At 41.6% G+C, this 22890-nt stretch overlaps 1 protein-coding gene across 2 annotated transcripts in view; it reads left to right on the top strand.

Annotated features, from left to right (window-relative positions):
* The window catches only part of meis1b (Meis homeobox 1 b), a 67758-nt gene extending 46687 nt beyond the window's left edge, over positions 1–21071 (top strand). The window contains exons 9-13 of one of the 2 annotated variants that reach the window (XM_067422488.1): positions 1167–1243; positions 15156–15214; positions 16099–16188; positions 16704–16797; positions 20239–20378. In XM_067422488.1, coding sequence (XP_067278589.1) covers positions 1167–1243; positions 15156–15214; positions 16099–16188; positions 16704–16762 — 285 coding nt within the window. In that variant the 3' untranslated portion in view covers positions 16763–16797; positions 20239–20378. Of the gene's footprint in view, positions 1–1166; positions 1244–15155; positions 15215–16098; positions 16189–16703; positions 16798–20238 lie in introns of both variants that reach the window. The other variant, XM_067422487.1, reaches the window with a different exon arrangement.
* The last annotated feature ends 1819 nt before the right edge of the window (positions 21072–22890 follow it).

The following is a 22890-nucleotide window of genomic DNA, read 5'->3' as shown; positions in this document are numbered from 1 at the left end:
GTTAAAGCCCCTGTCGCAGTTAATCTCTAGCAGGTTGTACCAGGTTTGGTAGAGGGCTTAGAAGTTCCGAATCTGTAGCATAGTGAGGCAAAGGGCACACTGAGCCATCCACAAAGACTGGAGGTGTCCAGGTTTGCATATTGTGTTAACAAAGCATGATATGAAAATAGTGTCCCATAGAAATGGGAAAGCAGTTATTGGTGTGCTTTGAGGCCATGCACAGGGTTCTCTCTCTCTCTCTCTCTCTCTCTCTCTCTCTCTCTCTCTCTCTCTCTCTCTCTCTCTCTCTCTCTCTCTCTCTCTCTCTCTCTCTCTCTCTCTCTCTCTCTCTCTCTCTCTCTCTCTCTCTCTCTCTCTCTCTCTCTCTCTCTCTCTCTCTCTCTCTCTCTCTCTCAATACGATGTAAACATTGTTGCACACTGTACATCCCATTTTACATGCTCAGCAGGGGCCTCAACGCAGGCTCTGTCTTGTCTTTTTTGTGAACAGCACATTGTTTAGACTCAAAGCTAGCTAGCTCAATACTTCACACTAACGCTGATATAAATCAAGCAAATCTCACCTCACCTTTATTTAAACAGCTGGGCTGGATCAGCTCAAATCAAGTTCATAACTTTAAGAACACAGCTGTATGGAAGAAGCTTGTTTTCAGTACTTTGGTATTCTCCATGTTGCTAACATTTAGACGTTAACTGGCTAATCATCAAGAATGAGGGTTATCTTGCAGCTTTAATAAAAAGGGAAGAGGTCTGTACTCTGTAAATATATGTGGTCTATATTCCACGCAAGGCTTCAGATATCCATTCTCCATCATGCATTCATGGCAGCAAGATGACTAGAATAAATTTCAGTAAGGTTGCACGGCATAGCACTCTAATTACTGTTTCTGTTCCCACACTTCACTTAACTTTATAATTGGCTTGCCTTTTTCGCTGCCATTAATTACACGATTTCATATTCCATTAATGACTCTAAGAAAGAGACACACCTCACTTTTTCACACTAATTAACAGCTGCTTTGCCACTTTTCCGCACAAACGTGTGCGCAACGTCTCCCCTCTGTACCTCGGACCTTTCTCTCACTAACAAATGTGCTCATTAATTGATTTATTTACAGTGTTTCTCATATCATTTCCTGTGTGTTTTTTTTCTCTCTCTTTTATCAGCACCCCTACCCTTCAGAAGAACAGAAAAAGCAACTGGCACAAGACACCGGACTCACTATACTACAAGTGAACAACTGGTAAGTCAATTGTACTTTTGTGTTTACATGCAATCAATAGCTTCGCCCCTGGCAAGCAGCTCCTAATGATTTGAATTAATACACTCCCCTCCCCCCCGCTTTTACTCGCCCCTCCCATCAGTCTTCCACTTATCGCCTCATCTCCCTGCAAATCAATTCACCCAAAGGGATATTGCCGCCAGGATTTTTCCAACATTTTTCTCCTTCTTTTTTTTTTTTTTTTTTTTTTTTGTGTTGGCTCATTCAAATATGAATCTCTTTGAGAGCAGAGCCTCTCTAAATCCCCTCTCTCGAAACCCGTCTGCCCCACACTCACTGTGACACGGGACTCTCTGTCTAACCAGCTAGTATTTTCCAACGTCAAACGCCCTGTAAAGTTTGACAGAACCTTTTGCACGGGTGCGTTAGTTATCAGAGATGGCTATCAGTGCATACTGTTATTAGCCGTGTCTAATGAATGGCCTGAGATAGGGAGTGCAGAGGTGAAACTGAGCACAGGAGGGAATGTTTGATGCAGGAACACAAAGAACAACCTTTGCCACATATTTCTTCTCAACAACCTCGCCAGAACCTCACATGAAATTCTGTTTGCAAACTCTCTCAGCTCTTGTTCTCTGAGTGTCAGAGATTGATATTGCATGGATCTGATTTCATGCCCTAATCCATTTAGCTAAATAAACGGGCCTTGATGTAGGCCTGGGATAGGTTACTTTACTTTAAAAATGCATTCTGAGACTAATTACTAACCGCAATATATTTACCTCACAAAGGTAATTAGTAGTCTAATCATCCAAATATCAATATCAAACTACTTTTAGTTACAAAAGAGAAATAGAAACAAAATCACTACGTCCTCATTCAACTGCCCCCCGCCATTACATTTTGAAACATGTAAATATTTGTATGAACATTAAAATATTTAACAACGGAGACAAACTGAACAAATTTCACAGACATTATTTCATTGACTTAGGCGTCTAATGTTATGGACATTGTGGTTTATTGTTCTGGCCACATCTGTAGTCCTCATGCCTCCTGCAGCAGGACAATAGCATGTTCACGCAGGTGATCAAGGACCCTGGGCTTCTTTCTTCTGGGTTTTTTCAGAGTCTGCAGAATGTTCTCTTTAAGCTGAGTTCACACGATTTTAGATCCCGATTCAACTCGCTGACCAATGGCCGAAATTAGAGGCAAATCGGTGCTCGTTCACACGAGTGACAATCATGCAAAGTGAATAATCAAAGACTCGATCAAAGAGAATGCCGGTGATATTTGGCATGCTACATTTCAATTCGGTCAGCGATTCAAAATCCTGCTGTGTGAAATGTATTCTGAATGAAAATTACATCTGCGATGACCTACAGCCAACGATAGAGCAAGATACAGGACAGCAGAATGTTCGGGGTGTAGTTATAGACCAGAATACCAGAAATTTGGATTTGGTTATTTCCTTATCACTTCTCACGTGTTCGGTTGTAAAACATAGTTTGCGGACTGGACCAGAGTTGTCGGCGATTCTTCCTATTAAAGTCATGCGATGTGTAACCCAGGGTTGCCACCTCTCACGCATTTGGCGTGATACACACGCGTCCGGGCTCTGTGTCACGCTCTCACGCTGCCCAACTTAATCTCATGCCAAATTGCCAAACCTGCTTTTTATATTAAACAAAGCTATGCCTATAGCTTTTTTTTTTTAAATTCTTATTATTAAGTTTTAATGCGAAATTCAAACAATAAAAAACGTTTTGGCGCTAATGTTAAAGCCAGATGCGTTAAAAAGCGGAGTGACAACATGCTCTCACCTACCGGCGGCGCGCCGCGCACAGTCACGTGGTACATGGCACAATACTTCTTGCGCGGTGTCAATGCATTTGAATGCTTAACACACAACAGTTTCACTATACAGATGTTTGCAGCAAGTTTTGTTAAACAGTACAGCTTAGTGTGCATTCAGCCATATTCACAGGATCGTATTATTATGGAGAGTGATAGAGATGCAACATTGTTAACATTAATTTTCTTGTATTTAGCCCTCAGGTAGGCTATTCCTTACTAATTGGTCACACTAATACTCATTGATGGTCAAATGTGACCATACACCGTAACTATTTTTCAATTAAATAAGCGTTCTATATTTTAATTCAATAATGTAATTTTGAAGAGATCTTTTGGTAGGCTACTAAATACTATTTTTGCAATAATTATAGTCAATTAATGACCACTTAAAATATGTTTCTTCTATTTTTTTATTATTTATATTTCAATTTGTGTAGTAATTAAGGTTAAAATTGAGAATTCCAATTCAAAGAGGTAAATTAGAGTAATTGTGTTGCTTAAAAAATAATAATGTTAATTTCTAATACCATTACCCGGTGCCTTATGGCTCTTTAATAAATATACATGTATCTAATCTAGTTGCTCAAAAACAGTCTTGTGTTAAGTGTCCTGTTATTGTAACTGTAACCTTAATTGTCTACCGCCTGTAAACTATTAGTGTCTTAGGAATGTTCCATACGAACAAGTACAATAATTTTTTTCAGGGTTCATTGAACTAGCATGAAAAACATTTTTCAAACCTTTTCCAAAGAGGATCTGTAGAAGATCAGAAGAAGCTTATTTGGATTTATAAAATGATTTATAACAATTATCAGCAGACAATTCAAGTCACCTTTATTTATACAGTGCTTTTTAGTCTATGCATGTGCATTATAGCCTCTATAGTAGTTTTTCGCTGATCTGTGTGGACAGGAACCATTTAAAAAACGTAGCAAATTGTTGTCTTGTGTATGTACCCTTAGCTCGTTTATTGATATAGCAGCTCTGGAGAAAACCATGCCATCCTCCAGCTCAGTTCAGTTTTCATACAATGTTGACAAATCAGGCAGATCAAAACTATTGTTGAATATTAAGTGTCATCTGAGTAAATTGGCAACTGTAAAAAATGGTTTGAATATATTTTACTTGTGTGACATGTCATTTACATGTGATAGTTGCATTTATCATAGAAACTGGCAGCTAGAAAGGGGGCATTCTTATGAACTTTTAATAAGTGCTATGGGATGCAAATATGAAAGTTTCTACCATAGAAATGAATGGTAGTAATATAATTTTTAATTTAAAAATGTATATTCTGCTGTTTTTAAATGTTTTGCTAAGCATATCAAATTGAACTGTAATGCATTACACTTTTGTATCCTGATTACATAACAATGTTATTCCGTCGGGCTTCTCAAGCTTATTAACAAACAATCTCTTGCTATGTACACCAGATGTTAGGAGAGTTAGAGAGATGGGAGATGTATTAAAGCCCATTACACAAAATGTAATTTCTGAAAACATAATCCTTACCATTGTTCAGTTGGGTACCTTGGAGACAACCGGTGACTAAGAATGAGGATTAATTTACAAAAGTGGCCTATCAGTGGGACGCAGGATGGCGGACACCGGGGAATCTTGTTGGGGTTATCAATTTCTGTGACCTCACAACAACCCATGGGAGATCAATTCTTTCAGCCGTATTAGTTAGCAGAGAACACACAGGCAATTACTTCACACACTGTCCTGTCCTACACCAGCACTCTGGCTGCTGGGATGACTCATTTAAAGCAGGGTTTGCTGCCCATGTCAGTGTGGATGCAGGAGAAAGAGCACTTGTCTAAGCGATGAACCAGAGGTGGTCAATTTAAGCGGTATTAGCCACTAAACCCTGCATGCTGAGATCTTGCTGCCCTCTCCCAGATTGTGTGCATCAATGTAGATGAGTGTTCGGGTATGTGTAGAAGGGTGCAGATGACATGGAAAGTCTGTATGAAAACACAGAGAGGGAGAGAGAGACTCGGCACATTTGGGGTTAGAGAGTAGGATCTGTCATTTCATAGGCCCGTGGTTGTGCTTAGTAGGAAGCTCACCATTGGGTGTCTCCATGGCAACCCCTGGTGATGTTACCTCCTGACCTGCTGATTTTAGAGGCAATTTCCCTAGCTGTGATTCTATTTATCAGACTAGTCAAAGCACAGGGCCAATATAGCTTACTCCCAACATACAGTATCCGTGCAAGATTTACATAATCAAATTGTGGCATTGCAAAAAGCATATAGAGTTCATTCAATTAGTATGTAAGTCCGTCATCTAGCTATATCTCCGAGCAAAATGTTGTTGATTATTGGACTCGGGGTGAACGTGTAGAAATGTGACAAACAAACAGCTAACAGATGGAACTAAACAAGAGATCAACTGAAAATGTCAGCTTCCTTAAGCCCTGCTCTCCTAGACTTGTTAACACACATGTATGTGTCCATTATTGATGAAGACTCAGAGAATCCGCGGGCTGAAGATTAAATAAAAAATGCTAAAGGCCATGCGGGGTGCTGATCACTCATGAATTATTGGCGCTAACATAACGTGAGGGACCGCTGCGAATCTGGGTCCACATATTAACAATTGGCCCACGTGTTGTTTATTCAACATATATTGCGAGTGTCTGAAAACTATTCCTCAAATCTGGACGATGCGCAATAGATGTACACTTAGTCACACCCTTATGGACACTCTTACGCACACATGAGCAGAGACGCATGCGCGCCTGTGGACACGCATGAGCTCACAGAGACAGCCTAAGACACAGAGAGCGAGGCATCAAAGAGAGGATGTGGATAGACGGTGGGATCTATTTTTGGAGGGAGATGTCAGAGCTTTGATAGGGATTATGTACAACCGCATAATGATGTGGAGGTACAGTTGGTTTTTACATCCAAATGCAAAACTTTGAGGGGAGAGTAAGAAAAATGAAAGATACAGAGTGCAAGAAAAGTTTTAGCCTTTGACGATAAGAGGAAGCATTCTCAGAACACTCCATAAAGATCAGTGATGTAAAATCAATGGGCGGGTCATCGGGTTTCACATGTTGCCCGGTCTTCCCTTCCTGACGGAATTTAATAATCCCTTTAAAGATGCTGTTTAAACCTTAGGGATGGATTGTTTTGTCAATAAGGCGGCTTTTATGAAAGTCTTAAAAGCATGGAGTGAAGTGTGGCGGGGCTACTTTAGAGAAACAGCGTCCACACACCCTGGATCAGGTTTCTGCGCCTGAGAGAAAAAAGGAGCGAGAGAGAGAACTGGATGACTGGCATGCTTCACTTCTTTGACAGCCAAGCCCGCCCATGTCAAGAGAAGTTGAAACTTGTTCAAGAAAAGCTCTGGATGATTGCTCTATGTGCATTTCGTGTGTAGTATCTGGCAGCGTTCTTATAGCTTAGGGGAAAATGTGACCCCTGACCCAGTAGGTTTCTTGGAGAGGTGATACACAATGTTTTTACCGATACAGAAGCAAAATCTATGTGCTATCTCAGTAGTTTCTCCCAGACTACAATAAGGTTTTAATGGAAAGCAAACAGAGACTTGTTTGAGAACAAAGATTGTGGCACAATAGTGCTCCACATCTGTGCTTAGATTTGTCATACCGTCAAGTCAGTATTTTCATTATGAACCTAAACAATTCTCATCCCGATATACTTGCACATTAATTCTATACCCTCCTCCTATGTCAACAATTTACTTTATATTCCAAAAGGGATTCTTGGAGGAACATCTGAGACAATGTACATACTTGCATGAAACTGAGAACTCTCGAGCTGTAAAATAGAGAAATATTTCGAAGACAGATTGATACTTAGAAAACACAACTAGTTACATAACTATCCACATCATTAATTCTGCTGAGCTATCAAAGAGCAACATCTGAGCAATAAAATGTTTCTCCAAGATCTAGTTTTAGACCATATATCTGAACGTGTTTGCTAGATCTATAATACTGGGTGTAGTGTACTTGCACAATTATTTGCTTAAGCTGAGCATGCAAGTATATCTGTGAGTGTCACTGTGCATGCATGCATATGTGTATATATATGTGTGTGTGCATGCAACAGCGGCCCAAAGTACGCTAGTAGGTCTGGGTGAGACGAGCCATAGCCCATGTCCCGGAGCGGCCTTCACACAGCCTTCCTGTCAAGGTGCTTTAGCGTGAATATCCGTGGCCTTTCAACAAAATACCAACACACCCTGGGGTCAAACCGCCAAACAAAAGACATATTTACACCAGCGAGACACAGGCATGTGGCCCAACCTACACCCTCAAAATCCCCCTGCTACATCAGGCAAAGATGGAGACATAGTGGAAAGCTCAGCTACATGAAGCTGGATGGATATAGCGATTGTTTGCCTTTCTGCACAGTTGGGCTCAGTCTGTTCTCAAGTGTTTGCTAACAATTCTGCCATACTGGAATTTCAGCACTTGCTCAGACCTGATCTCTGTGTTGTGTCAACAGAAGACAAGTTGGAGTGGTTCTGTGTGTGCGTGTGTGTGTGTGTGTGTGTGTGTGTGTGTGTGTGTGTGTGTGTGTGCGTGCGTGTGTGTGCATGTGTGTGCATTTAGTCATGTGAAGTCTTTAGTAATGTGTGTTGGACTGGGTGTGCATATGTGTGTGCGTGTAAATGAGACCAGCACAGTTAAAATAGTTTCTTTGTCTCGGAGATAATGTGTCTCTATATGTGGAGATACATGTGCATGGATGGCTCTTTGGCAGTAAGTTGTCGTAGGATATGTGCGTGTGTGTATGCATGCATTCGTACAGAGTCTGTGAACCATACAAGGGTGCACCCCCCTCTTTCTCTCCCTCTGTCTTACATCACAACAGGCCCCAGGCAATGCCTACATTTTTCTTCTTTTCTCTACTTTTTTCATCCTCTCTTTTGTGGGGGAATGCGAACATGACAGACGGAGGGTGGATCGGCACTAGAGCATATTGGTTATGTGTATAAATCTAGGAACAGATTGGACCGCTGATTAGCGAGCCGACCACTGATTAGCTAATGAGCTTTTAGCATTACAGTGATTGCAAGGTCATGCTGAACTTCACCCCCTCCAACAACAACCACAAAAATAAGCACACTAGAGCAACACCTCATATTTTAATCTATAGGCTATGTATAAAAAGTAAAACATTTTGTTTTAGCCAGAATGTGAAGTGTGTCATTTCTGCTCAATTAGCTTTAAACACAAAATTGCTAAAATAATGATTATTAAACAGGTTCCATGAAAACTTCTGTCTGTCATTGATCGACAAACATAAAATTGGTCATTTTGTATTAAGGTCTTGCATTGTTAACATGCTTTTTGCAAAACCTTACATTATATATTACATATAATGGTGCATAAATCAAACAGTACCATGGTACTCGATAGAATGTTGATCTTATACTAGCATGTGTGCAGTGTGTTTTTGTGACTAAACTTGTCAGAAAAAAATACTTATTTATTTAATTTATGGTCTCTACTGGTTATTTAAATGAACACACCATCAGTTATTAAAGTAAAAATAGTTTTTACTCAGTTGGTTAGTAAGGCCAGTCAGGTCTTATGTGTAAGGTCTTGTATGTGTGTCAATAGAACTGGCGGTGCCAGCACGAGCTCTACAGCACCCGGCAGAGACCACCATAGTGACAGCTAGGCGGAGGACCTATTAAACCTGCCGCCGTGATGTCATCCTCTCAAATGTGCCATGTGCTCTGCCACACACGGTTACAGTTGACGTCCCAAGACTGTGTGGTTGTTTGTTTGCATGTTTGCCCAGACAGAGAGAAGCCTCTGGCCCAAGCGCTAGCCCTGCGGCATCAGACTGCATGAAGATCCCTCAGAGATAGGCGACAACATGGAATGGAAAGCGTTCCAATGTTTTGTTTGTGAAGTGGGCATGTGACAGTGCCCTCCCTCACTGATGTATTATTGCTCTCTTTCTCTCACTCTCTTTGGACTGGGTGGAGAATCAGAGGAGAGCAGGCAGGCCGCGTTCATGCCAAGAATGACCTCATAGTCCCCGACTCCAGAGGAGTGGGGAACCGTCTCTGAAGCATATCCAGCACCTCGCAGCAGTTGCGCGCCGCTTTGTTTTTCAGTGGTCGTTTGAATGCCGCAACAGAGGTTGATCACAGCAATGGTCTCCTCTTGCCTCAAGCTCAAGGTTTTCTGGTCTGAAGTCTTCATGCACGTTCCAGGCTGAATTGTTCTCTCGAGCAACTCGTAGCGCTCACTGCTGTGCCCCTCTCTCCTTCTCACAGAACGACTATGTGTTTATAAAATGTGTTCCTCAGCCCCCAGGCGGCGGCCCCACTCTTTAAAAAGCGGCTTTAGAGGGGACTTCACAGCTCTGTTAATGGAAAGGTTTCGACTTTGTTTGGTGAGAGGAGCTTGTGGGGGTGCACCAGGGGTGAGTTTGCTGAAGTAATAGCCAGCCTCTGTTGGAGGGGGGCTGATGCAGCAGGGATTAGACCAGCCCCTACTTGAGACTTCCCCAAAAGCCCCTTTTACATCTCCTCTGTTTTCTTTGGGCAGGCTGTTTGCTCTGCTAGAGTGGGCCAGGTAATCCCGGTAATGGCAAAGAATTGCTGGCCACGTACACATTGCAATATTTTGATGACTACATTTAAATATGTGAGATTGAATCCGCAAAATATTGTTCTGTATGTGTAAGGAATACCAGAGAGTCTCTCTAGAAATTCCAGTGGTTGACATGACGATAACTATGGCAAATCTCACAGATGTATGCAAGTAACCTGGAAGCCAACAGGTTTGTTTTTAGCTGGTGTAAGCAGCTACAGCAAAATTTGCGAATAAGTCCAGACACATGCCTATCTTACTGTGATTTTCTAGCACCACACCTCAAATGAGCTGTCAAGTGCCTAAAAGAGAATGATGTCACTGCATTGACATGTATTTCACATAAGCACTCTGAAGAAAGAGTGGCATCCATCTTTAGCAGTAGTCTCTAGTACATGGCCTCTGTTTCCCCAGACCCACCAGAGTGGGTTCCTCTTGTGGGATTGCATTAACCAACAGTCTAAGAAGCAGCGGAGCGGCCGAGGGGGAGACCTGTGTTATTAAGATAATGAAGAGAAGTGAGAAAGGCAAAAACATGCAGTGCGAGGGGAGGAAGAAGGGTGTGATGTGGCTGAATGGAATTGTCTGAGGTGAGAGATGCAAACGGGTGTTGGAAGTTGGTCCTTTATGAATGCCCCGTCGCTCCTCGCCTGTCTCAAGCAAAGGAACAGGTTAACACCACTCCTCCAGGCCTGGCTTGCACTGCACTGATTAAAAGGAGTGTGTAAAATGTGTGTGTGTGTGTGTGTGAGCAAGCGAGAGTGGGTGGATCGGGGTGGGGGGAGGAAGAGTGTAAATGGAATTTGTGCAGCAAACAGCTGGACTAGTTTATTTAAACACAGGCAGGCCATAGCGACTGACCCCAGATTGACTCGGAGAGAGGAGGAGCCGAATGGACTTTTATGACTTTTAGGTCGAGATGAGATGCTCGTATTTATGAAATTTGCCTTGAGGCATGCCAACATGTGAATTACTAATTACTTAAGTAAATGGATCTCTGGAGCAGACACTGATAATAAAGTTGGTTTCACCAGAGGGGTCTTATTGCATGATTAGCTCGTTGAATTAAAGCAGATACTTCAAAAATGTAGTTTCCCACTGTACAGGTTACACATTATTTAAAAACATTGAGCTGTTGTTTTGAAAAAGTAGTTCATTATATTACAAGCTACCAACTACACAATATAACATAACAAAACACAAAATATAACATAACATAATATAATATACATAATTTAAATGTGGCACCAACGCTTTCTTAATCAGGATGATAGTATTGAACTTGGACAGAAATATTTATAGCAACAAAAATAGAAAGCACACTAATTTAAATATATTTTTCATTTAATATTTTTATTTAAAGCTGCGCCATGTAATTTTTCCGTCCGCTAGAGGGCACCTATTCGAAATAAAGGCGTAGTTTGATGACGCAAAAGCGTTTGAGCGCAGAATCTTGGGACATGAGGTCTTCAGGGATAGGACTCATGTTCATGAATGTTATTATTAATGTTACTGTAGTATGAAGCAGAGCAGGGCAGAGTGTTGTGGAGCAGAGCAAGGCCGCTGGAGTGATTGTTGTGCAACATACGGCTTGCGAGCAGCGGGACTTTTATTATGACTGGAAGGGACATTCGCGGGCGCCATTTCCGCTTTTCCGGTCATGAGTATGAGGTAACGCTGCTTTGTTTATATTAGATACATTTAAGTGTGTTTAAAATGATGTTATGACGTTACGCTGTGCGTTCGCTCAGCAGCTACTGTGACACTTGTTGTTCACACTGCTAAGAGTAAAGCGCTTCTGGACGGCAGTGGCTCAGTGGTTCATGTAGGTTGTCTACAAACCGAAAGGTTGGTGGTTCAATCCCCGGTTCCACCTGACCAAGTGTCGAGGTGTCCTTGAGCAAGACACCTAACCCCAGCTGCTCCCGACGAGCTGGATGGCGCCTTACATGGCTGACATCGCCGTTGGTGTATGAATGGGTGAATGTGAGGCAAAAATGTAAAGCGCTTTGGATAAAAGCGCTATATAAATGCAGTCCATTTACCAGTCCATTTGCAGAATAAAACCGGAAACCGAGGGTAGCGCAAATAAGATTTAATTGGCAGGCGATTCCCTCAGATGCTATGCTCAGACGTCCCGGCTCCTTGGTTAAAATAGCGATTTTTTCACAATTTACAAATAGTTGGAAACATTTGGGGTATAACACTGGCCTAGTGGTTTTTGGGTATTTTACTGCAAAAATACTACATAGTGCACATTTAAGTACTTAAAAAAGAAGACCTAAAATTTAAAGCAGGGTCTCATATCCCTTTTTGTCTCATATCCCCCAATGAACATTAAGTATAAATATTACTTAGATTTATGTGTGCAAAATGCAGTGCAACATTAAACACGGCAATGTAGTGTTATGTCACAGTAACTTGTAACTGGAAAAGCTATAATGTTTTAAAAACAGCTGAGCTTCAATCACACTACTGAAAATGTAGCTATTTATAGCTTGTTACGGAGTTAGCACAATGACTAGATTGATAATGCGCCCTTACTTCATTTTAACTGATAATTATCCAAGACCATAACATCTTTTATGTATTTTCTTTTAATGCATATTTTTACTGGAGATTCCTGTAGAGCCACAGATGCAGATCCGAATCATCAGCTCATTCTATTCCATTGGTATTACTGATATGCCTGTTTGTGGGTTTTTAATATACATGTAAATGTAGCTCAGTGTGTTGAAATGTGATTTCATGAGTGAATTTGGTCCTCCGTAGTCATGCATGCGCCCCCTCAAACAGTTTACATCTGAGAAAAAGGGAACGAGCAGACGACGGGGGCCTTTCTGAGAAAAAGGACACACTTCATATGCATTTAGATAGACATACTGAAATATAACCTTTTGTATCTTCAATCCGGATCTTTCCAGCAACACTTATTAAATTATTCCCTAATTGGTCACGCAACAAAGGCAGCTGATGAAAAAGACAATTTCTTGCTTTTAATTGGCCATTTCACGTGCCGTTCGTGCTACACCTGTGCGTTTGTAATGAGAGTGGGATATTAGCGGAGGCCCTGGCAGAGCCGACAGAGATCAGATCGACTGTCAGTGAAGTCGGGAATGAGCAATAGTGCTCCAAAACATTACTGAACACGAACACACACACACACACACACACACACACACACACACACACACACACACACACACACACACACACACACACACACACACACACACACACACACACACACACACACACACACACTTAACAGAATGAGAAGAACCAAACTGCCCTCTATCAAGGTTCATTTGGCTTATAAACACTCATTTCAATCTTTTTTTCTCGTCCTTTTAGTGAAACTCTGAATTTTTAACCCTCCTCTTTTTATCCTTCTTTGGAGGTGCCACTAGTGGCGTTTTGCTTTAAAATAGCCCCCCATTGTCCCAAGCTGGACTGAATAGTTGGCTTCATTGTGTGCCTATGGGAAGTAGAAACTGAACAGGCCATAAACGCAGTCCTATAGCGCGGAGAGGTCGCGCAAAGGTGAACTTTTACTCCTAATGGAGGCTCCAGCTTTAGCCTGGCCCGTATGGCTCTCTGCTCCTTTTGATTGCCTTCTTAACCGTCAGCGCCAGGGCGTCCGCCTGGCTCACAGAACAGAGCATGACCATTCTTTTTCTTTTTCCTCACACTCCTACACCCCCACCCTCACCCCCACCACCTCTCCATCCCCCTGCCTGGTATTGTGTAGCACTTGTCCTTTGTTCCAGCTTTTGGCGCATCTGGCCTTAGATATAAGGAGGAACGAGAGGAAGCTTAAGATACCTTTTTTTTTTTTTTAAAGAAAAGAAAAGAAAGAACAGCCATTTCCACAATTTGAAAAAAAAGCAAGCGGAAAAAAGGCAGAGGGAGAGCGAGTGAGCGAGGGAGGAAAATCCAAACGGCAGAGGTCAGCAGATAGACAACAGTGCCCCCCTCTTTGACCCCAGCCTGAGATGAAGGCAGTAAAAGGAATGCCTAGTCTGAGACTCCCCCTGCTCTCCAGCCCACTGCTGGTGATAAAACTCCAGACATTCTCTCATTTGATGGTGCACTGCCATGTCAGTACATTCCTCCCCAATCCTTTAAGGTGATTCTGTAGTGATATTGGTGATAAATATATGAGAAATTTGTGTTCTCTGGTAAAAAAATATTTTAAGGAAAAAAAAAAAGAAAAAAATCCCACAGGATGTACGGCACATAACATGAAGAGTACCTAAAAGTCACCTCAATCGTGGTAAATTCAAATAGAACAGCCTTGGGTGTATCAAAAATGGTTGAGTAATTACATTTATTATTAATAATAATACTTTGAATACAATAAAAATAGCTATTCTAAGTAACAGCTCATTATTCAAACTGTATGAGGGGTTTTGGGGTTTAAATGTGGCTAACACAATCAAAATTTAGAGTTGGAATGATCCATTTTATAATTAAGAAGCAAGAAGCTTAACAGATGCCTATATGAACATTGCTTTGTCAGTTAGTTCAGCTCTTTCTTTTATTTCTTCCTTTCTCCCGCTCTCTCTCCCTCCACCCCAAGCTCTCCTCCCTTGCTTTTCTCAGCCTGAAAAGAGGAGTGAGGCTATTGTTTCCTTAAAAGTCTACTAATTCCCCCCTCAAAGGATGAAATGGAAGTGTCCAACTGTGGTAACAGCAGGAGGACATAAATCAAGTTGGAACCCCTGAGCTTAGTCTCCTGGAGGTGACCAGGGTCATGGGGTCACTAGAGGGGATTTAGGCACAACAAGGCCAGAGCACTCCGATGTATGGTGCAAGGAGTTTGTGGGTCAGAAGCTACAGAGGCCAGATATGTTTTTGTCGCCAATGATATGCACGATATGCAGAAATGCAGAGCAGCCTGCTTTTTTCAGAGAGGTAAAAAAAAACTAATCCTCATTGAACCCAGAGTTTCAATATTCTTCCTCTAGGGAGACACAATGAAGAGGAAAACATGGCTTGTACTTGTGTTCTTTGACAATGCAACACTTTTTCTGTTAGCAAACATTTCCTAAAGACGTTAATTGCTGTGTTGCATATCAACTGCGTTACATCTGGCATCTGGGTTTGAGTTGTTCAGTGGTTTAAAATAAAGTTGATAAAAAAAGGAAAGGAGTCACTTGAACTGCATATGAAGAAAAAACACCACTTTCTTCAAAGTGCTTTTTGTGCACTTTGCTTAGTAGGCGATATATATTAAGCCAGCGCAAGTTTGTACAAGTCATAAGCTTTGTGAACATTTCTGTGTAATGGAACAACTCTCTGACACTCCCACTGGAGTACTAGAGGATTAGAGAAAAAAATCCCCCAATTACCCCTCTTATTAGTTATCTGGGCTGATCTGGACAGCAGCAGGCATGGACATGACTGTGTTTACAAAAAAAGACAGCAAAAACTCCAGTGACTTTTCCATCATATGTTGCATCTTCTTGTTTTTTACAGGTTCATTAACGCAAGAAGAAGAATAGTGCAGCCCATGATCGACCAGTCCAACAGAGCAGGCAAGTCCCCCATAGTTTCTGTATTCAAGTCCCGCAGGCGAAAGCCCCCTGCAAGCCATGCACCCGGAGGCCCACCTGCCGGTAAATACTTAGCCCAGCCTGGATGTCAACAATGATTGACCACTAAAATCCATCCAATTAACCCAAAGCACTAATCATGCTGACTTGGGCGCTATATAACCCAGTGACAAAAAGAAGCGAGCAAACACATACGATGGATTAAAGTATTGAAACAGTAACTACAACTGGATCCTCCTTATCCAAATTATTATCCTCCAAAAGTTAAGTAGAGAGTAGTTCGACAAAGTAAAGAGGATATTAATCAGTACATTTTATTGTGTAGTGGCTGTTCTAGCCTTCTGCTTCAGTTCTTCCTGTTAGTGAACAGTGCCCCTGGTGCATGGCTTGTTGTGGACTGCTGTAAAGTTTATTACCTGTAATAGGGTTCAGGGGGCAGGGTTGCATTAGGGACTCAGTAAAGTTCAAAGGCATTCATTGGGGTTGAGCTGTTGTTTTTGACCAAATAACCCCCAAACACACACACACTTTTAAAAGTGTGGACATCTAAATGTAAGTAAGAAGTACATCTCTATTAGTTTGTGTGGAAAAAAAAAATATCACTGTATTTTTTATTTAGCAGTTTTACTGCATTGCTTCCTAAAAATATTTTCCCCATCTATAGGATATAGGCTTAGTACTTAAGCTTCATTGGGCATGTTCTGTCAAGTGTGTTATCTCTCACAAAACCCAAAGAAACTGTGTGAAACACCTCAGTCTGCATGTGGGTTAACAGATGATGTTTCTCCTACGACTGAAACTTAATTAAAAGCACTAATTGACCACTGTTCATTTCCCCCGCATTCCCTCACCATACCCTCCTGCAGTAAGTCAAGGAGCTCCCTACAACCCAGATGGTCAACCCATGGGAGGCTTCGTGATGGACGGCCAGCAGCACATGGGAATCAGACCACCTGGTAAGACCTTGGCGTGTCGTCTTCTCTTCTGACATCTCCCACCTTCCCACAAGCCCCCCATCACTACCTCCTTCTCAGACTGACTCTGAGACCCTTGGCTAGCACAGGTGTGGTCCAATGCATTATACCCCCTTTGTCCCTTCATGTTTCCTTTCCTCCAAAGTCTTTTGCTTTCTAATACCCATCTTCACAGAATTTGCTCTTCTCTCTGAATCTAAGCCTCTTCCACCCTGTGCAATCGGTCACTGTCGCTAACCACTCATTCCCTCCCACCTCACCAGTTAAGCTGCTGGATTTGTCCAAAGCCAGGCTTCCTTCCAACCTTTAGACTTTGAATGCATTATTTACTTGTTTGTTTACTTATATAGTCTTATTTATACCATATGGTGTTCTTCTCTTTTCTTTTAATAAATGGGGATGTGCTTTTGTTTCTTGACCTTCTGTCTCTGAGCTGTTGTCTGTTTATTTTCTCATCTTTCGGCATCTTCTTCTTCGATTGTTTTCTCTCCTTCTAGGGCCTATGAGTGGGATGGGCATGAATATGGGCATGGAGGGACAGTGGCACTACATGTAACCTTCTAGTTAACCAATCGCAAAGCAATGGGGGAAGTAAGTACAAAAGCAGGGTCACCAAGCATCCACAATGTTTTCAGCAATTCATTTGATTTGCTTTTACGAAATGGGAGAGAAATGTCTCTTTTCCTCCAGACAACACGCTGCTTTTCCTGCTTACCAATACTAATATTTCTTGTTATTGTGGGTGACATGCTTAAATCAGGAGTTTGTGTGCTTATGTGTGTGATCTTTGTTATATTTTCTTACTTATGAAAATTTTTGGCCATATTACTAAACATGGATAGAGTGCATAGAGTCATACAGAAAGGACAAATGAGTGTGGGCGAGAGAGAGAGAGAGAGAGAGAGAGAGAGAGAGAGAGAGAGAGAGAGAGAGAGAGAGAGAGAGAGAGAGAGAGAGAGAGAGGAGGAATAGCTGTGTGGGGAAAGAGGCGAATGGAGGGTGGGGGGATTGAGATTGGGGTTTTGGTCGGAGAAAGGGAGGGGTGTGTTACCATAGCAACAGACTGATTGGCAAAATGTAAGCAGTCTGCAGCAGTGCAAGGAGAGAAAAGTGCATGTCCCCAAAGTGTCATAAATCTGTCTCCCTACAGTTGATGCATGAGTTACATTTATACACCAACCTGCGAGGCAACGCACAAAGACTCGCTCTCTCGCCCCACAGACAAATACATAGCCACACATTTGGAAATTATGTCAGTCTTGCCTGGAATGTTTTAGGTGGAGCTGCTTCTATCGACCCTGACTTGGTCCACTATTTTCTTGTCTGTCTTTCCTAATAGGATTACTAATGGCAAAGGCAGGGGAGATGAAGGAGTGCAAAATGGAGGTGTGCACAGCAGGGTACACAGCTTAGTCCAGCCTAATTGACTATATCCAAATTAAATATGCCATCACAAGCGGTGTGACAAATGGATTTGACTTATTCAGTATACAAAAATAGCGATCATTAATGCAGCCAAGCACAGAATGCATGCCTCTGTTCTCAAAGATACTCTCTACTTCACTGTCTTTAACCGAGAGACATGGGGCTGATAACACAAGCTCTGTGCTTTAAAACGTCACGTCCTTGCTTTGTGTGCATATCTAAACACTGAGAGTGTTTCCCGGTGTCCAAATGGCTGCTTACAGCAGCTGCCGTAGTTCCCAGAAGACATGCGAGAAACCTGCTTTAAACAGCCTCAATTTGCTTGCCGAATTCTGTAATTGGGCCGCGTGTGGAATCTTAGATGAGATGGGTTGAGGGGAAAAAGAGAGCGAGCGAGAGGGGGAAATGAGGAAAGAAAGGAGGTAGAGTGTGACAGAAATATGTCGCCATGGTGAAGAATGCCTGGTCTTTATGGCTTCATCACTGAAATTTCCTAGCTTGTCTAATTTAAATATTGTTACTATAGTTTCTAGGTCAATTAAATGTAAGTGATGTGTTTTATACTTCGCGACCAATTAAATTAATAGGTTATTACAAAAAACGTTATCTTATTTGATTAAGAGAGCAAGGCTTCATTATATTTTATAAGCAATTTTCATTAGTTGAGGAATTCTCCTCAAGGCGAGATTAAGCAGTTATTTGCTGGGAAGTCCCAAGACCTGAAATTAAGGTGTTCCAAGCAGTCACACTGCAACATTACTTAAAACCAAAGCCAATTAAACCTACTTAGCAAAGCGTTATGCTTTCTGCCCATGACGATTATAGAGCTTATAGCTCTCCGAAACAATACACCTGTCAGCGTGGATAAAGCCAGGCTACTCAAGCAGAAGAGGGCGAGCCTTTGATAAATGAGGGAACGACTGTTTTATGACCATTTCCCCCTGTACCATTCTTTGTGTTTCTTCAACAAAATTAGCCAAGGGTGGCCAACATTTTTTCATTTTAATTTCAAGACAATAGTGAACGCAGAAAGCATTAATTATGGGCATATGGACAAAAATGTTGCCCTCCCCGTCCATACTTGAACGCAGCTGGTATGCTTTGGTGAGCTGGAAGCTCTGCTGGAGACTCCTTTGTCTGAAATTTCATTCCTCCCATTCATTAAGCAGAAGTTTGTTAACCTTTTGCAGGGTCAAGGTACCTATTTTTCTGCTCTGAACTTTTACTTTTGGGGGGAAAGGGTCTTCAGGGATTTGGCTGCCGGTATTGTCTATGTAAAACATCCCCTGTTGATTCGGTCCCATGGCACCTCTGAAAATAGACAGGCAAGGAACTCAATGTATTGATTGACTTATTAAGTGAAAAACCACATTTGCAACGTGTGCCCTTTTCACATCCGTGCATTGCTTTTCTGATAGAGTGGATGTTTTCCTTCCTCACTGAACAACGTGTTCAAGGATTGAAATCAAATACAGCTGATGACCCCTCAAAAGCTTGGGTCAGGCCTTTAGTAGTAAATAATTGCAGGGGCATACAGATTACCACTTCACATGCTGGTGCAAAACACCAACCATTATATATGTCATTCTAAAACTGAAACCTAAAGACCTATAATCAGAGCAATAACAAAAGGAGCTGTTTTAACTTGAGGTTGATTTGTTGCTTTGTATTGCCGCCGTCACAGGGTTAGTGGCCTTTCTGCTCGTGGCACGTGCACGCACCCAGGTGAGGCCTCTCAAGTGACGGCCTTTGTAAATTTTCACCTTTCGTCTCTAATTTAAGCACAATGGTGCCGTTTCTCTGAGGGGCTCTCAGAGCGAGCCACAGACCTTTGCTCATTGTGTTTAAAGTGAGATAAGTGAGGGGAGAACGTAGAATAAAGGCATGGCTTATTTTACCTCATTTGTCATTGTTGTGGCTTCCTCTGGCATAAAGACTTGGCTCGTGCTTAGGATAAATGCCAGTTAATTTCCTCCTATGCGCCATTTAGTGTTAGACTTTACATTGGTATCATTTCAAAAATACGACGAAAACACAAAGGATGGTAAAATGATTAATGATTGTCTAATTAAAAAATAGTCAATGCCTTTTCTAATATAGGTACATCATAGTCACTGTTATCCAGTGGGGAGCCACTTATATAGATTTCATCATAGCGGTGTTCTTTGAGATTAATATAAAATTAGCACATCAAGCCTAACAAAAGCTACATGTCGACTTTCTGGTTGACCTTAGAGAAGGACAACCTTCCAGTTGACTAGTCGGGTATGACCATGGCAGATTCCAGACCTGATGGATACTGCACTGGTGCAGGCAGCAAAGTGCTGTGTTCAGGCCAGTGAGTTAGTCTCTAGAGAGCCCCCCTCTCCCAATACACAGATTCCTCTGCTAGTCTCTTCCCATTCATTACAGAGGACAGTCCTCTCTTGGAGGATTCTCTTACAACCCCATGACACGTATGTTTCCTGGTGCTGTGAAGTGTAGAGTCAAATCTTCATTGTGACAAAAACTATTGGCTTGATAACCTCCCAAACATAATATAGATAATGTTATGTCTGACTATTACAAATGCTTCATCAGTAATCTTCTATTTATTTATTTTCCTAGGACTACAAGGCATGCCAGGGGATTACCTGTCACACAGTGGCCCGGTGGGAATGGCAATGGGGCAACCAGGCTACAGTGCCTCCCAGATGCCCCACCACCCTGCTCAGTTGCGGCACGGCCCTCCCATGCGTTCCTACATCCCTGGACACCCCCACCACCCAGCGATGTTAATGCACGGAGGACCGCCACACCCTGCCATGCCCATGTCAACCTCTAGCCCCCCTATGTTCAATCCAGGAGACCCTAACATGGGAGGACAATTCATGGACATCCATGCCCAGTAATTTACTAAAACGGATTCTTTAAATGACTGCGATGGACGGATGAGGAGCTGCGATTGGTTTTTCTGGGGCTTGCGAAGCACCGATTACATACTGACTTGTTACAGAGACTGAGAAGCTTGCATCTTGGCTATAGGTTCGGACCAAGAAAGAAGCAGATTTCTGTATACTATGGGACACTTTAAAAAAAGGTGCCCTTTGCTTAGACACAAAAAAGAAAGAGAGAGCGAGAGCGATGGAGAGAGAGAAAGATTGAATTTATTACTATATCAGCCTCTAAAGGGGAGGGATGAGGACATACTGTATACTGTTGTAAAATTGCATTGGACTTTCATAAGAACTGGGAAAAAAGTATTGTAAATGCTATTGTATTGTTCTGCATATTATGCTGTTTCTAATAGAATTTTTTTTTTTTAAAAAGGATGTGAACTTTTTTTCTTTCCACACTATGTGTGTGCCATCTCCATAGACTTTTGGCCTCCTCCATAAATCACTTTGCGTTTAAACGAGAAAAAAAATATATATATGTGAATAAATCAATAATTCATTGAATACATGTTTCCCAGGCCATTTTTTTTGTCCTATGGGAGGGCAGATTTTCCATGACCCATCATGGCCTTAGGAAGAAACTGAGTGATATCTACCTGTCTGAGCCACATCCTCTTGCCTTTCAGGAGGTCTCCATTTTGCATTCCCAATTTGTACATCATAAAGGAACTGGCCCCATATCACCATTGGAACAAATTAAAATTATTTTCACTTACCTTTACTGGATGTGTGAGAAGCTGAATGTGAAGAACAAGCATGTGCGAGTGCGTGTGTGTGCGTGCGTGCGTGCGTGTGCATTTGTGTGTGTGTGTGTGTGTGTGTGTGTGTGTGTGTGTGTGTGTGTGTGTGTGTAAAACCAACCCATGAAACTTTCAGAGTTTAAGTTATAAGTGGGATTTGGGATTCATGCTTTTGATCAAGCAAACCTGTTTTATGGGATATTGGTTTAACGTGTTGCTATCACTTGTTTGAATTTTGAAGAGTTTATGTATACATTGTAAATGAATAAATTTTGTGTAAAAAGAGGGGAACATGAGCTATTTTCATATATTTGTGGATTCCTGGCCTGGTTTGATTTTAGGACTGTCTCATGCTTTGTTTAATATAACCTTCAGGTTTTGTATGGCTGTCATTCACAAATACTACAAATCCTTTAAATATTTTGGCCAATTTAATTTACTTTTTTCAGTTACCAAATAAGAGTGTAGTTTCCTTCAACATTAGATTACCCCCATTAGATAACTTTAACTTTTTAATAATGGATATTTTCAAAGTGGCTCTATTATTCATAAGCCAATATTCATTTGAATTTGATTCCTTGTTAATTTTGATAACATTACATGCTTTCCCCACCCTTCATAATGAATCCAAAATTAAACTTCCTGATCGAATTCCCCAAACTATTACACTGAGGTGTTCGAATTTGTGGTATGATCGAGACATAAACCTAGAGCTTATGTTGGTGCTTGAATCAAACTTTATGGGTCTATAAGCCACCTATATTTTCAGCCAGGGATCATAATTTGAGACTTTTATAGGCTAGGCCTACAGGTTTATCTCATCTAAAATCTGTGGGTCACACCTTTCATTGCATTGTCCACAGTTCTGAGTAACATAAATCAACAGGAAGTTATTATTGTGTGAGTTGCATGTAATTACAAGTTGTTGTAATTATAACAAGACGAGTTACAAAATCATGTAATGTAAAGTGTGAACGAGGTCAGAACACGGGGTGCAAATGCACAAGGTGAGTCTAACTTTTAAGAGAAAGCACAACATATATCACACGTCATCAAGTAGAATGAAATTGATGACGTTTGTCTAAATGCTGCATATTCATTTCGCAGTAGCCTACGTTTGCTAATGTGCAACAAATGTGCGGCCCGTTCGAAGGATAGAGGCTCAAACGGGGTGCTAGATGAGGTGGAGGGACGGATAAAGGAAGAATTATCCCCCGTTTAGCATTAAAATTAATTTAGATAAAATTGCCACAAACACTTAAATGGGAAGATTAGTTCCCCCTCACGCCTTATTTCACTCACTCAATGGCTCCGTCAAGAGCGCTTGAAACGGCATTATCCAGACGATGGCTGTTTCCAAGCTACCCGCTAACACCGAGCGCCTAAATAATTCTAAATCAGACACAAATAATCGAAATGTATGTGTACGATGGATTCGACACGACTACGACAGGGAAAAGTGCTACATTCTTGTGGGAATTCTGAAAAACTTGCCCAGCTTGTAACTAAACGGGTGGTGCCAGGTTAAACAACACTCCATAATAAATCAATAAGTTCCCTTTCTCAACCCCGTCTCTCAGTTT

This window comes from Pseudorasbora parva, chromosome 17 (assembly GCF_024679245.1).
Source record: "Pseudorasbora parva isolate DD20220531a chromosome 17, ASM2467924v1, whole genome shotgun sequence".
NCBI classification, from domain to species: domain Eukaryota; kingdom Metazoa; phylum Chordata; class Actinopteri; order Cypriniformes; family Gobionidae; genus Pseudorasbora; species Pseudorasbora parva.
This window is presented reverse-complemented; position numbering and strand designations above follow the sequence as displayed.